This window comes from Amphiprion ocellaris, chromosome 10 (assembly GCF_022539595.1).
Source record: "Amphiprion ocellaris isolate individual 3 ecotype Okinawa chromosome 10, ASM2253959v1, whole genome shotgun sequence".
In the NCBI taxonomy this organism is placed as follows: Eukaryota; Metazoa; Chordata; class Actinopteri; family Pomacentridae; genus Amphiprion; species Amphiprion ocellaris.
In genome coordinates this window covers 5,829,189-5,845,773 of record NC_072775.1, presented here as the reverse complement: position 1 = coordinate 5,845,773, position 16,585 = coordinate 5,829,189, and the positions used below count along the sequence as shown (strand labels likewise).

Here is a 16,585-nt window from a genome sequence, read left to right as displayed (position 1 = left end):
TTGTAATCCACGCTGGTACTCAGAAAGACGGAGGAATGTTCAAGGTTTACAAGGTGTTTCCTCTGCTGGCACAATGTGTGTGTGTGTGTGTGTGTGTGTGTGTGTGTGTGTGTGTGTGCACACGAGAGAGTTTAGTGTCGTGTCTCTACTGAAACATCAGCAAATCCCCGTTACCCATAATGCACTGTGGGAAAGGTAACGCCCACTGTGTTTACCTGCAGGAGGAAGCCAAAGACGGAAACTACCAGAAAGAAGGGAGAGGAGGAAACAAAACCAATCAGCCAACAGAACAAAAGAGAAAGGAGTTGTTGTTCAGTGTGATCCAGCTGTTGCTTTGTCTTAAATGGACTTTATAGAAAAGTTGGAGACTTTAAGAGAAACTTTGGAGTTTGTTTCACTACCTTTTTGGCATTACAAAGGTGTGAGTAAGAGGAGTGGGACGTCAGAGTGGAGGGAGGAGCTGCAGGACTCTCCATGTATGGACTCTCACTCTGTTCATATGGTAAATAGAAGGTCACATGGGGCAGTAGTCTTGGAGCAGTGAAGGAAAAAGGGAGGGAAAGGAACAAGGAGAGAGAGATACACTGAAGGACTTTGGCCTGCCCCATGTGCAGGAGCCGGCACTTTCACCCCGAGTTTAGAGGACACTGGATTACACCACAAATAGCAAACGAAACATCTCAAGTGTCATGTTGTGGTTAAACTGAAGTTTTATCTGCTTCACCAGGGGACTGATTGGGCTCGTCTTTTTATTTTGCTTCCTTTGGATACTTTTTTTCCTTCTTCGCTGTTGGGGTGAAAGTCCAGTATCATCCCAGTTGTTCATCACCGGAGATCTCTTAGTGTTTTCTTCCGGGTAACAGAAGGAACCAAGATGCCCACAAACTTCACCGTTGTGCCCGTGGAGGATGTGGAGGACAGCAGCAGCAGCAGTGGGGCAACAGCTGGAGCCAACAAACCTGCCAGTCTGGGCAGAATCTTTGCAAACGCAGAGGATGCAAACCACTTACAAGAGCCTCCTTCAGGTAGGAATGAACTGTAAAACCAAATATCTCCTTTGACTTGCTAACATACACTAATGGAAGTCCAATTTACGGTGTTTTAGTGTAAATATCCCAGCATGCATTCAGTGAAGGACAGTTTGATAAACTGTGTACATCACCGTGTAATTGAACATGCACAAACGGAAGCATGCTGACACAAACAGGTACATGTTATGGCAGGCACACGCTTTACAAACACACGCACACACTCACGTGCACACACATTAACAAATGCACACTCATGAAGCTAGCTAGGACTTGCAGGGCAGCTGTTTAGTGGGGCAGGAGGAAGGGCCTGTGTGTTGTTACTTACGTCTTTGAAGGACTGATTGATGGTTGCTTTGCTTCATCACTGCTGCACTGCAGGGCTGTATGTTTAAAGCACAACACAGTCAGTACAGAAACAAGTTGGGAAACTGCAAAAGACAGACTTTTAAACCACTTTAAGGTTAAAATTATTAAAGTTATTGCCTTAAACGTCTAAAAAGTGCAAATACGGCACACTGCTTTTGCATACATTTCACAGAAAGCGCTGAGAAAATGCAGCAGCTACCAACAAAACTTGACCTCTCTTGTCTGTTTAAGCTTGTTTGCCTAAGAAATGTGATAAGATAAGCCAAGTAGCCAGGTAGAAATTCAGATACTGCACAGATTCCTTTAAATATGGAAAGTACCAAAATTAGACAGCTTAGTAACAAGAATAAATGTTAATCATTTACAGAACATTTTAGAGGAATTGGATGTATTCTATCTTTGTTAGGTGACAATAAACAAATTTAAAATGTCAGTATTTAAATGTCGATTATGTAATTTCTGCTGGTAAGGGGTCTCTCAATCAAAACAATGACCAAAAATGTGGTATGATGATGTGATAAAGTAGCGTGGGATCATGGGCGATGATGTCTTCACCACTATTTCCAGTTAAATCCCGTCTGATGTAACTATCTTCATGCTAGCTCATTTTATTATGAAACACCAACAGTAAAACATTACCTAATGTTATGTTAATTGCTAACTTTCCATTAGATGAGTTGACAGCTATTGTACTGACTTCATGTGGTGAGGTAAATCATGGGTTAACAATATCAGAGATGAGTTTTTAGAGGTTAAATTGGCTACTTTAATATGGAAATATTAAAGATTATAACTTCAAATATGCGATAAGGCCAGGTGGTATGACCAAAAATCAATATAACAATGAACTGTCACATTTCTCACATCTTTTAAATACATTTGTGCACAAAATCGATCTTAAACATGAAAATAATATTATTATTAGTACTGCAAATCACAAAAATCCTGGATTGGTGCCCCCATTTTATTTAACATTCAATAGTAAAAACAAAGTCTTTTTTATGTTTTGGCTCCTCCTACAACAAAAATCTATGCCCTGATCTTCTCTGCATATTTCTTTTGGATGTCAGACAAATTGGTTATGACTCTGTGAAGCATTTGAGGTAATAAAACAATGAAATGTACAGATTTTTTCATGCTGCTTGGAAGTGACTTCAGAAGATCAGAAATAAAATAGTTTAAAAGATGGATAAGTGATATTAAATACCTGTGTAATGGATTTTTTTGTGGTTATGCACTCAACATTCTCTGCGATGTGGTTCATTGCAACTAGTTTTTTTCTCTTGCAGTATTTGCATGTTGTTGCGTTCTGTTCCGTTTTCTGAAACCAAAGACCTACACGGCCTATTCTTTCTGTCCCTGTTCTGCCGCATTTGCTTCTCTTTTTCCAGCATTGGGTTGATTTTCACTGTTCCTGCTGTTGCTCATAGTTGAACTACTAGAGCTGAAACTGCTAGCTGTTGGCTAAGAGTAAGCATGCCACATCTGTGTGTCGGTGTGAACATGAAGATCGCAAGCACACGCCAACTGACAGCGGTGGTTTGTTTATTAGTTAGAAGCTCTGATGTGCTTGTGAAGTTAAAGGCAAGTTAGGGTAGCTTTAGAGCATTAATCGCAGGCTGACTGCTCATCTGAAAGAGCTGATTTATTATAACTGAACAGATTCTCATGATGTAAATGGGGTCATGTAGAAAGTCGCAATGTCATTTAGACACGCTTCCTTGAGAGGTGTTTTTGTTATGGCGAACTTAGTTGAAAGTGATTTCTCGGACACAGATGTAATTTGTTATTTTCCATATAAAATTATATATATTGACAAAAAAGAAATATCTGTCATGATTATCTTAACTTAATAAAAAGGACACAATCAAAACAATTTTGAACAAGCTCATTTTATTATTGCTTAGCTAATTAGAAGGTGGCTATTATTAAGTTCGGATGGTTATTTAGTTGACATTTTAGTGATATCCAGTCAATTTTTTATTAATAAGTGATTGTTTTCATAATAAATCATTGTGGAATTTGTAAAGACATAATCATAATGAAAAAAACTTTTTTTTTTTTTTTTTTTACTTTTAATAAAAATGTAGGCAAGATATATCTCATGGACTTCAACAGTCCTCAGTTATATATTGACCCAGTATTGCAGGTGTTGTAACAGACCAGAGGGCAAAGAGTTCTCTACCACTGCTTCAGTGTCAAAAACGTCCTACAATTCCCAGAATGCACCTCAATTGCATGCTTTCATTTGGCTGATGATGTTATCAGGGTAAATCCCTTAAAACCAAACTGTCCTTTTAAAGACAGTGTTGTAAATTACATAAAAACATTAATGTCATTACAGTGGTTACTTTTATATTTTACTGGTGGGTCAGCTCATGTGAAGTCAGGCAGAATTTAGGAAATAAGTTGTTGCACAACAGATCCTGTTCAGAGTTTGTTTTTTTGTGACCCAAGACTAATGTCTGTTAAACATTGTGGCTGCATTTTGACAATTTTCTTTCGTTTCAGACTCTAGAATTTCAATATTTTCACCCCTAATAACCCAAATGGAAACAGTGGAGCATCACAATCTGACATGACACTGACTGACCCTGCATATCTTTCCTGATGGAAGCAGAAGTGACAAAATGTGCAGAAGGACACACACAATGCTGATTAGACAAGATGCAATCTGTATGTACAATAACATCTCAGTGCCATCATTTTCCAACCCAGTATCCAGTTTCATGTTGTTCCACTTTCTGCTTGCAGTGTACATAACCACAAACCAGTATATTGGTGTCTCAGTAGCTCTAGCAAGATGGGTTTTCTTCCAGCTTCTTACATGCATTCAAATAAGCTAAGCTAATAACTGAATGTTATGTGAACTTAAGCAGTTCACTTAAAACCAGGAAAGCTCTATGAAAAGAAGCACACATAGGGGAAGAATTGTCTGAAAGCTGCAGAAAACAGGAAGAATATGAAACATGCGGAAGAAAAAAGGTTATGGTGGGAAGATGAATACCAGAGTTATATCTGAATGGTAAATATGCTGTAAGGGTATGGCATCGTTAGCACAAGAACTAAGGGTAGCTGTTTCCCATGTTCCCAGATATGAAAGTGCCATTGATCGTCTCATCTGATTCTTCCTGACATTGTTGAACTATTCCTTTATCTCCATGTTTAATACCCTTGGAGATACACTGACAGTGACTGGAAAGTAAACTGGCATATTTAATATCCAGTCTAATCAAATCAGTTATCTACTGCTTTAGCAATGACTGAACATGCATGGCACTTCCTCTCCAGTCTGAGATCATCATGTACTTGCCCTTCAGCGTCACACTGCACGGATGTTAATCATTGTGTATAGCATTGTTTCTCAAGTGTTAATGGAGTCGGTGAACTACTGAGAAAAGCTGCTTGACAACTTCTCTCTGTGGAATATTTTTAGCTCAGTCCACTGTGACTTTTGTTTCGTTAGACTGTCACTCACAGGATGTTTATTTTTTTCTTTTTTGATAGGGACAGTGCACATTAGTGAAAGTCTATTTAGACAGCAATAGACGTAAATATGCCAGATTATAGTAACAATGCTATTTTACATCCGCAGTCCTGAGGCAGGTTAAAAAAAAAAAAAAAAAAATGTAACAGTAAAACATAGGACAATAGGTCACAATAAAAGCACATGACAAAAAGTACACCTAGAAAACACAAGAAAAGCACTCAGAGAGCGCAGCACTCCGCCAAGGTACCCACAAACAAAATGACCTTGTGCTAAGCAGAGGCGTGTGTTATGCATGTGTACATTATGTATGAATTGCATGACCTAAATATGTAGTGGGCAATGGGAATTGATGGGACTTGGAAACACCCCCACAAGTTAATCAACTGCTTGTTGTATCATTTCCGATGGATAAGTCCTGATATGCAGTCGATTTGTAGTAGGATCACAATCATGTGATCGATGTAGTTTTTACTTGTAATCATAGTTATAGTGACGCTGTGCTATCCCACAATGATACGGAAATCTTTAACATATCCGTAGATCCAGACTATAAGCCACATCACTGCCAAAATCTAATCATTTGTTCCTTGTGTCATTTCTGACCTTCCCTGAAAATTTCATCGAAATCTGTTTTTGAGTAATGTTGCTAACAGACAGATGGACAGACAAACCAACGCTGATTGTCACATAACTCCGCTGAAGCTCTGCCTCCTTGGCAGAGTAATATCAATGAAAGATACAGTGAAACATAAGACAATAATCACGAAAAAAGCACATTACAAAAAGTACACAAAGAAGTTTAAGGTCAATGGTCACAAGACTGGTTCACCTTCAGCCACTGTTTAAGGTGAGTTTTGAAGGTTGGTAACGCGGGACACTCCCTTATGTGGAATGTATGGTTAAAGCAATGGGATGTTTACAAGAGGCATCAGAATTTTAGGCTCACTTCTGTTAAGTCAATCATTTATACAACTCAAACTTCCTCAAATCTGCCATCTGCTATTACACAATTATTCAGAAACCATGCAAAATGTGCTCTGCAGGTCGCTAGTGTTCACCATCTCAACCAATCTTTCATTTTTATACCAAAGGAAACCAAAAATCAAGTGATACAACTTGAGGGATGATATATTCAGTGCCATTTATCAGACTTCTAAATAATCCTGTTAATTTACTTCACTTAGAAAAGTAGAGTTGTGGAGGTGTTGATACCCTTATCAATCTGCACCATTTCAAATAACAATAACATACATGGCTGTCAGATTGTTTTATGCCTAAACAGTTAACAACATTTCTGAATTGTACAATCTGTGTGATGAAGTGGGTCTCGAGGCCTGCTATTGTGAATAAAGAAACATGGACATCTGCTGGTTAACACAATTATTGCATGAAGCCTTTGTGGAATTTTGGGATTTCTTTAAACTTTGCGAATGAATTCAGTTCAGAAGTTCAATGGGGGGGAAAAAGATCACATTCTGCAGGCTGTATGTTTGTGTGCATGCTTTTTCATGAATCTTTTTGCCTCTTGCCTACTTTCACTTAGACTTTGTTGATATAGGAATTAAGATTAAATATTTAGTTTTGAAAGCAAAGGTTAGCTGTAAGGAATGAATGAATTTAATATAGGTCTACACATTAGCCAGACTCCAGAGTCCAAAAGACGACTTAGCAACACTAAAACTGAGCTGCCTCCTTATACATACTGCTTAATGTGAAAACACAAAATTTATGGGGGGAAAGCACATAAAAGAAGGGAGGGAAACAGTAAAGTCATACCAATGGACATACCAACCTATACCTAACCTTGAGTTCATGCACACAAAAATGTACAAAAAGGCAGAAACAATGGGATGAATGTAATGGTATAACAATAGCCTATTTCAATCAAAATGCTTCAAAACTTGTTGAACAACATTTCATCATTCAGAATGACAATGATCCTGAACATGTGGCCAAAGTAACATAAGAGCTTTTTAGTGTGAAGACCTGGCTAAACCAGTTTATTGTAAGTCTAATGGGGCTCTGTTGAACCTGCTGAAGCTTAGACTGAAAGTGAATAGCCCCCCACAACAAGCAAGGCCAGGGAAAATACAGTTCAACTGGTGACTGCAAGATATTCTCCACAATATCCTCAACCAAATCCTCAACCTCACCCCGACCGGTCGAGGCAGATTGCCACACTCCCTGAGCTTTGGTCTGTCGGAAGTTTTTTTTTTTTCTTTCTGCTTCACAAAGTGCTTGATTTTGTTGGGTTTATAAGTATACATTTTGTAAGTTCTTCACCTTACTATTTGACGTGACCTTACATGACATACAGTATATTGTGAATTGGCATCATAAATGAAACTGAATTGAACTTAATTTGAAAAAACAAAAATCACTTAGATGCAATGCGCATCAATTTTGAACAACTTGCCTTTGTGTTCTATGTATTAAAACAGCTACATCTTTCATATACAGGGTGTCCTCGGCTTACGTCTGAGTTCTATTCCTAGGGATCGACGTTAGTCGGAACTCAAAATGCAAAAATGTAAACAAAGCCGTTGCATGCATCACGATATCGATCAGTTTTCATAGTTATTTTGGCGTTGGCTCTGGCTCACAGTAGCCTGTGTGAAGGTTCAATAAACAACCAGAGAACGAGACAAAGTCTCACTCATTCATCACAGAGGGTCGCTACACTATGTTGCACTGTTTTTACAACTTCACCGATGTTCATCGGTGTTTCGCCCTGTTCCAAGCATTTTATTCCATCTAATTTCACTTCCATGGAGATGGCTTTCCTTTTCTTCGAAGCACTGCCATCAGAACAGTCTGACTTACGCTTGGGAGCCATAATGAAGGGCAAAAAGTTAGTGAATGTAGCACAATCCAAGGTGGTGTACAACTGGCGAATGTAAAGAAAGACATCTTATAGCGTCACGTGACGACATGTTCTCTGCTCATAATTGGATTATGTTCATTTTGTCGTTTCTTATTATGTTCTGCTTGTCAACTAGTTCCACGTAGCCAGTTCCAACGTGACGACGAAACGCCGTCAGTCGATGACTTCGTAAACCAAGGACCCCTTGTAGTTCTTTCTATATTGATCTAAACCTACTCAACTTAAAGCTTGGAATTGACACTTTCATGTAGTATCTGTTATATGAGTGCACGGCATGCACATGCATGTCCATTACTATGAAAGTCTGTATACATGTGAGCAAACTTTAGCCTCAGCCTATGATACATTGCAGTGTTTAACCACCTATTATTACTTAAGTTTACTAGGGTGTGAATACTATGTTTTCACACCACATGCTGCCTCCCGGTGGTTTTACATCACTGAGGTGAACATGTGGAATTAGTCAGTCAATTCTGTGGATCCTCAAGACACATCAGTAACCATATGAGTGACAAACATCCATAAGATCTTTATTACTTATTCTATTTTTATCACTTGTATGTTACTTAGCACATAGCAGAGGGAATATTAGTGTTTGTGCAATCTGCGACTCAGTCTCTTTCGATGATGTCACTGAATAATCATGCACCCCCAATGCAAAGGAGGGCTTCTCTATTTCCTTTGTTTAATCCAATGTATTTTCTCATGGCATCATCATTCCCACAACAATTTATCCAACAGCCTGCTGAGGATTGATCCAAAGTTGTCACAGAATGCAGCAAAATTCTCCGATTACAGATCTACTCTTGACTTTTACTTTTCTGGAAAATGCTCTGAGTTTGTTTGAAAGTCAGAGGACCTGGTGGTGAGTTTGGACAGGGGTTTCCCCAAATCTTCCCTTTTCATTACTGCGTGGTACATTTTCGTCATGTCTTCGACATGTCATGTGCACCCACAGTACCACTGTTGTTCTCATTAATTAATCTTCGTCATCTCTGAAGCAAAGTTAGGCCCTGGATTCTTTCAAGCAATAAAGATGAGCTGACAACAGTGTGATCAAGTGTGATAAGACACCAAATCTAACAGGCTGAAAACCACACACCAAACTCACAAGCAGAAGATGAAGGCATATCATGCTGTTACTCCACTGTGCTTTGTCTTTTCAAAAATGTACAAGAGCTATTTGGTTTAAAAAAAAAGAGTCTAAATTTGTCGGTCAAAGCTGACACGTGATGTTCTAGGAACAGTATTAGACCATGTTATCATAAAGTTTTAGAAGAAACAGCTCAATAACATGCAGCTTGGATAATGAATTCGGAGTCTACCATGGACTGTAGTCTCTCTGTCATGATACAAATAGTTTCATGAGTTGTGGTTAATTGGTTCGCTGTGCTCAGACCTCATTCTGTTTTTACACAGGCATGAACAAAAACAAACCAGTCAAATAAAGGATAAACACAAGCAAGTTAAATATCTTTTGAATTTTCTAATTAAAAGTGCTTATATGTCCACCTTTTCTCATGGCAACCTTTATCATCTGTAAAATCAATAGAAATCTGCAGGATGTATAAATGTCATGAATATGCACCCTGCACAGTCTGTGTGTGACATCATGTTGGCAGCGTCCGGTAAATATGATACAAAGGAACATTTTAAATAGAAACTGAATCAGATGATGATGTTTGCACATCCCAAGTCCGATGCAGTGACGAATGGCTTTTCAAAAAGGCCCTTCTGACTGTTCTAAAGTTTTGGCTTACATCTAAGGATGACTGAGTGTTTGGCATCAGGGCTCTTTGACTTTTGGAACAACCTACCTGAGGAGATGAGGCTGTAAAATCAGTGTATTCTTTAAATTACTAAAATAAAACCCATTTTTATAGACTTGCTTCTATGCAATGTCTTTAGTTTTATTTGTCTTTTTTGTTTAATATTTAATTCTGTTTTAGATGACTTTTTAGAGTCGTATAAAATCGAAAAAACATAAATAATACTTTGTTTTTTAGATTTGTATGTAACTATTCAGATTTATTTATTTATTCATTTATTATTACTACAATTATTTTTTAGAATTATTTTTGAATGATTAACTATACACCCTTGTTTTCATGTATTCTTTTTCTTTAAATTGATAGGGAATTTCTGTTTCTTTTATTACTTTATTTGTATCTATTGGTGTTTCTTGTACTGATTTATTTAGCAAATCTTTTTGCTTTTCTGGTCTGACTGGCCTTGTGTTGTCCAGTGGTCTTTCTTAGTGTCCCCCTTTTACTGGCCTCTCTGTAAAGCTCTTTGTGAACTCCGTTTTTAAAAAGTTCCATCTGACTAAAGTTACTATTATTATCATTAGAAATGTAACAAGTTGTGCTTCGCAATTTCTAAATACAAAACTCTGCTATTGGCTGTAGCGGACCACCACACCACACTTATGATAATGTTGATGTTTTTATAATCCGTATACTTGAATATAAACATCTGTATGGAATTTAAATGGTGGAAAATCATTATATAAATTCTGGACTACATACAAGTTGACATTTATGGTAGTCAGAGGGACCTCAGTCAAAACATTTACTCCCCATGTCAGGGGAAATTTTCCATGTTATAATATACAGTTGTAATATACAATAAAGGCAGCAATATACAGTAAAGATAATAGATCGCATATCATGTGATCATCAGTAGGCAGCTGACGTAGTGTTCACTTGTAGTCATAGTTGCAGTGACACCATTCCGGTATCTCGCAATAATACCGAAATCTTTATAACAAATCCGTGGTTCCAGACTATAAGCCGCATCACTGCCAAAATCTAATCAGTTGGTCCTTGTGTAGCCGGTCTGGCCTAACTTTCTCCTCTGCGTTGTGTGTGTGTGTGTGTGTGTGTGTGTGTGTGTGTGTGTGTGTGTGTGTGTGTGTGTGTGTGTGTGTGGAGAATGACGATGGGAGACCACTTTGTTGCACGCCAGCTAATTTATTTCTGTTCCCGTTCCATCCCTGATGAAAATAAAACAATTTTGGTACGGCAAACCACGAGGTGTCACACTAGCCTCTCTGTTCCTATCAGATTCACAGACTGTCTGAAGAAAGGGATACAGCCAATAAAAGAACCACGTACAGGCCAATCATAAAATCATGTCACTCTACCAGCTAGCGGCATTTTTTAGATTGCATATATATATAGTTCATAAGTGTTGAACAATCAAACAGAGAACACAATACCAGCATTGAAACAGAACCATGAAAACAACTAAACAAAATACAAGACACACAAAAAAGGGGGAGCTCACATACCTGATGAAAATGAAATAATTTTGGTACAGCAAACCACGAGATGTCACACTAGCCGCTCTAAACAGGAGAAGAAAACGTACCACATTAGAAACCATCACCTCAACAGCTAGCCTAAGTCCTCACTAACTTGCTGTACTCTACAACTAAAAGATAACAACATAAAATTCACACATTAAACAAAATAAATCAAAAATAATAAAACAAGCCTCAAACCACATTCGTAACGTGTTTTTCTTGGGTCTAAATGGAAGGCGCGCTCTGTTCACTCACCTGTTCCTATCAGATTCACAGACCGTCTGAAAAACGGAGCACGAACAGAGAGGAAGTGACATCACCAAAGGGTAAAGGTCACAGAAATATCGCGAGAGTAAAAGTCACGTCAAAATAAAACAATAATAACATTGACACATGACAAAAGTTAGCTCCTGAAGTGGATTTTTTGCAAATGTTAGCAGCCTCACAGGTTTTTGTTCAGCTCATTAACAACATTGCTGGACTGAACAGTTTCATTCGACCATAATAACTTGTTGATCTTTTTTTTTCTGACAGTTGTAAATATTAATTGCACAACTGTGTTACCAACCGCTAATTAGCATTGCCTGTCTGAAAACCATGTGGCGCCTTCTCCTAAAAGCAGATTGTTCCACTGAGAACCCATGGCTCCGTCGGTCTCTTTTGACCCTTACCCACAAAATACAGCATTTTAGTGTTTGTTTGCAGTCTCTGTTTCTAAAAACTATCTTTGACCGCATTTAGCTCAAATTTTACTAGTCACGCAACAGTTTGAGCTTCATCTATCGCACAGTTGTCACCAATAGTACATAACAACAGTCAGTGATGATCTTGCTGTATCAGTGGTTTGCATCTTATGGTTGTTTTAATTGTGTATCCCGACAGGAGACGACAATCACAAAGAATCCAGTCCATTCATTAATTCCAACAGTGACAGAGAGCCTTATTATGAAGGCAAGAACATGGCCCTGTTTGAGGTAAGACAAGACAAATATGTTCATATTTTTATACACATTAATTGTTTCTGAAGTTCACAAAGAATATATATATTTAAAGCGAATTCATGTTTTCCACTAGAAGTGTATTATTTATATGATCTATTGTATAGAATAGGAAATTTAGGCCATTATATTAGGCCATTATTTATAAATAATGAAGTGATAAAATCAGATGGACACAGGTTCCAAACCTTCAGAAATGTAGATAATATTAGAAATATTGATAATATGATTTTCAGAACTTCAAATCTATTCTTAACTATAAAATGTGATTTTATAACAAATTAGATATACGCTACCATTCAAAAATTTGAGGTCACTGAGAAATGTCTTTATTTTTAAATGATAAGCTTCTGCATAGGTGTGAGCCAAAATGGCTCAATAGCGCCACCTAGAAAATTTCAAACAAGCTCAACAATCAGGACGTGCCATCTACAGCTATGAAATTTGGTAGACATACGTAACTCATCAAGATGCACAAAAATGTAATCGACACTTGTAATTGCCCAAAGCACAACAGGAAGTCAGTCATTTTGAATTATGTGACATATTTTGAACGATTTTGGACCAATATTTGCACATTTTAAAAATCTATAAACTCATACAGGGTAACCCCGACAGAGCTCACATTTGGCCAGGATGTACACCAGGCATGGGTGATCAGAAGTTGAGTGTGTGGAAATGGTGGGTGGTGGAATTTGGACAATTCACCATGGCACAGGAGATGCTGTGTAGCTGGCCTGTACATGCTCCAATCTGCCTCAAACTTTACATGTGTGATCACAGTCCGGCCCTGATATCACACCTAGGCCGATATACATTCACAGTGATAGTGCCACCCGGTGGACAGTTTTGATAGGCATCATCAAAAAGGCCATAAGCCGAAATACACTCTCAGTCGCAGCGGCACTTGGTAGACATGCTTGGATTCACTGACCAGCAAGGATGCGACAACCCATTCAACGCTGCTTGCAGCTTTAATTTTAATTGTTTTTCTCTGTCTCTCCACAGGAAGAAATTGACAGCACCCCGATGGTTGCATCTCTTCTCAACAAGCTGGCCAACTACACCAACCTGACCCAGGGCGTCCGAGAGCACGAGGAGGCCGAGGATGGAGTCAGGAGGGTCGCTGTCATGGTATGAGGCTGTTTGTCAGTCAGTGGAAGTGTGCGTGTTCTGAGCCTGTCTGATTCTTAAGAAGCACACTTGCACTAAAAATCAATTCTGGTAAGATCATTGTGATCCAAAATAGTATTTCAGCACAGACGATTACATCCTGCTATGATCTTTTGATCTCCAAAATGCTGTAACTGAAAACAATTTGAGCTTTTATGCAGCTCAGTAGTGTTCACTGTAGACTTTGATGGGATTTCACTAGAAGATAAAGCAGCTCATAAATATAGCCAAAGAATGGACTGTACTGTTAGAGAGAGATATGGCATTGCGTGAAAGACTGTTATCTCATGATTTGCTGAGAATCCGTTTGTAGATTTTGGGATTTTACTGAAAGTAGAATAGTCATATAGTAATCTGCTGACTATTAGGAGGAAAGTCAGGAAAGTCTTACTGGGTCTTTATTGTGTGGCAAATCCACTCTGCATGGGATGACATGAGGGCGACTGCTAAGGAAAATCACAAAACTACATCTTAAAACATGAAAAAGATCTCAGTGACATATTTGGTTTGATTTTCTAAGTATTCACTTGACTTATTGCACTTCTGCACCTTTTTGCCACACAGCACATTCAGGTTTAAGATGTAAAATGCAAGCAGGAAATGTTTGAATACTGGCAAAGACCTGCAATTTTAGAAATCTGAGCAGAATTAGACAAGCTAATAAGTTACTGGAAGTTAGTTCAGCTACTGTTTAAGGACCTTTTGGCTGCATTGCACATGATTTCATTAAATCTTTACTAATTTAAATGTTATTTCACTGCAGCTTTTAGAGCTTGCAATTTGTAATGTGCAGTTTCTGGTCAAAAACAGGCCTGCAGTTACTAAGGTAATGTTCATTATTTTCTCCATTCATTGTTTTGCTGACAAAAAATAATGAAAATCCTGCCACAGTTTCCCAGAGTTCAGAATAACGGTTTTATGTTACAGGTTTTTATCTGAGAAAGCCCAAAGAAATGGATTCTTGAAGAAAAAACAATCAAATACTCAGGTTGAAAAAGCTAGTATTTTGCTTGAAAAAAAATCATTAGACTAATATATTAACTTACTCAGATGAGGCTACTTATTTCACCTTGTATTTCGAATGAATAGAATAGAATATATACTTTATTGATTCTTAATAGGAAATTAATTTCTAACAGCAGCATGTTAACATAGACACCTGAGACTACAGACAACAGAGAACAGAGAAGGAGGAGTGAGGTGGTACTGAACTGATGGAGGTCCCAGAGCTGGTAGGGGAGGGAGGAGGGGCAAGCTTGAGAGGATGAAGGTAGAAGTTTGGGTTGGAGGAGGAGGGTGGGAGGAGATGGTGGACCTGGTCTCTCCAGTCTGAGCATGTGCAGTAGGAGGAATGTAAACAACAATGGTGACGATCACAGTGAACTCCCGTGGCAGATAGTATGATCTGTATGAACAAAGTCTTTCTCAAACTTGCTTCTGCAAAGCCACAATTCCTTACATCAGTGCAGCGCTGTGTCCCAGTTCAGCAGCTAGATCGTTGCAGTGAAGCGGAGAAATAACATGAATTCACGTCAAAGTTATTGGTTATTGGTTTGGGGTTTCGTTGAGGTTAGACTTCATCTTATTTATATAGGAGTCTCATTTGTGGATCCTGCTAGTCCAACGGCTTCCTACAACTTCTGTCATGGTGCTGCTCGTCCCTAAACTTGACTTGAGTGTTTCAAGTTCTTTGATAACGCCACTTGGCTGCAGCTGAAAGCCATGTGAAAGGCTATGATGTAGAATATGAACTGAGCCAAGAGCAAATGGAAGTGGGTCAAACAGCAAGACAGAGAGGGCGTCTCAAGACGAAAGAAAGAGTCGACATCCTGACTTATCCGTGTTTAATCACTTGAGGTTCATGTGACACAGCCGAGGATGTTGCAGAATTCAACTTGGGGAGCCTGTATTATGCAGGATGTGTTACTCCTGCACTCCTTCACCAGGCACCTTCTTACTGCTAATTGGCTGGATGTAGAGTCCAGCCTGGACAGTGAACTTCCCCTCAGCCCCAGAGAAGAGATCCAGGTCCAGAACTCTGTGATGTGGGAGGCTGTGTTTGAGCGCCAGCCAGAGGCGGGAAGTGGAGGTGGTTCTTGGCTCACCTGCCCTCAGACAGCTTTACTGTGACAGATAGTGTTCTACACAAAGAGAAAGTTTTTTTCACTGTTCATTTTTCCACAATTGTGTCCAGAAATTATGTGTTATAACTCTGCAGAGCGAGCTGAGTATAATTTAAATATCATCTTGTCTGTGAAATCTGACGTGTGGGATTATTTGCACTGTGTTTATGCATTATCAGTTCCAAACATGTTGGGAAGCAGAAGTATTTGTGGAGAATTGTGACTCAGTCTGCCTGCTAAGGGCCAGTGATGATCAGGCAGCTTTGCCAAACATATAGCCAAAAATCCGTTCTGGATCAAAAATTGGAGTCATCAAAAAGTTTGAAAGAGTCTTCAAGCAGTCTTCAGAATCTGATGCGAATAATGTTTATTCATTACAGAGGCTGCAAGAACAAAAATGAGCAAAATCTCGAGATTTTAGCTGGCTACACAAAGCGTTACCAACGCAAACTCCTTCTAAACACTCCTCTTCTGTTCTGGAAAGCCACAACCCATCATCTTAAGACCTAATCAGGATGTATATGATGTAATCGTATCAAAAGTTAAACCACCTCCTCTTTTTTAAAAAAAATCTCTGCTAGGTTGGCATTGTTACTGCTTGGCTCAGAATGACCTAGGTTTCAACTCACAAGTGCAGATGAAGACAGGTCATGCACTTCCGGTCTTATCGCCTTATATTTGTGCTCCATTTGCTTCCATTGGGTTGCCGCTTTCCACAGGATTATTTAGTGTATATTCATGACTTCAGTTGACACATTAGGTCTTCCAGTCGTATCATTTGTTCAGTCTTAAAATACCACAACAGAATTAGATGAGATGATTGTTATCCCTCAAGGTTGTTGAATAATTCTGAAGCTACAGCAAGAAGCCAATCAGCTTTGCTCAACACATAGGTTGGTAACCTGGGAAATAACTCAAAAGCTAACCTATTGGCTATTATTTATCTACATCAAGACAGGAACAGATACTAGTAGATGGTTTTAAACAGACATTGCAATTTTGTACAGGTGGGCTACAGTGATTGTCTTCTCCTTTCCAAAAAGGGTTTGTCCAAGATCCTTTTCCACTGTAGCAGCAATAAGCACCAAACTAGAAGTATTACAATTGGATATGAGACTCCTGTAAACAGACAAAGCTGCCCAGCCAAGAAAAAAGGACCACTGAGTGTAAAAATGCACTGAAATCCACCTGCAAAATATGTAGCATTTATACA

The 16,585-nt window shown here is 38.7% G+C and overlaps 1 protein-coding gene across 4 annotated transcripts in view; it reads left to right on the top strand.

The window, feature by feature from the left end:
* The first annotated feature begins 210 nt into the window (after nt 1–210).
* LOC111562867 (solute carrier family 12 member 7-like) overlaps nt 211–16,585 on the top strand; it is a 37,697-nt gene continuing 21,322 nt past the window's right edge. For 2 of the 4 annotated variants that reach the window (XM_035944161.2, XM_023261642.3), the window contains exons 1-3: nt 211–1,025; nt 11,961–12,052; nt 13,085–13,210. In XM_035944161.2, coding sequence (XP_035800054.1) covers nt 875–1,025; nt 11,961–12,052; nt 13,085–13,210 — 369 coding nt within the window. In that variant the 5' untranslated portion in view covers nt 211–874. The remainder of the gene's footprint in view (nt 1,026–11,960; nt 12,053–13,084; nt 13,211–16,585) is intronic. The other 2 variants (XM_023261645.3, XM_023261643.3) reach the window with 1 other exon arrangement.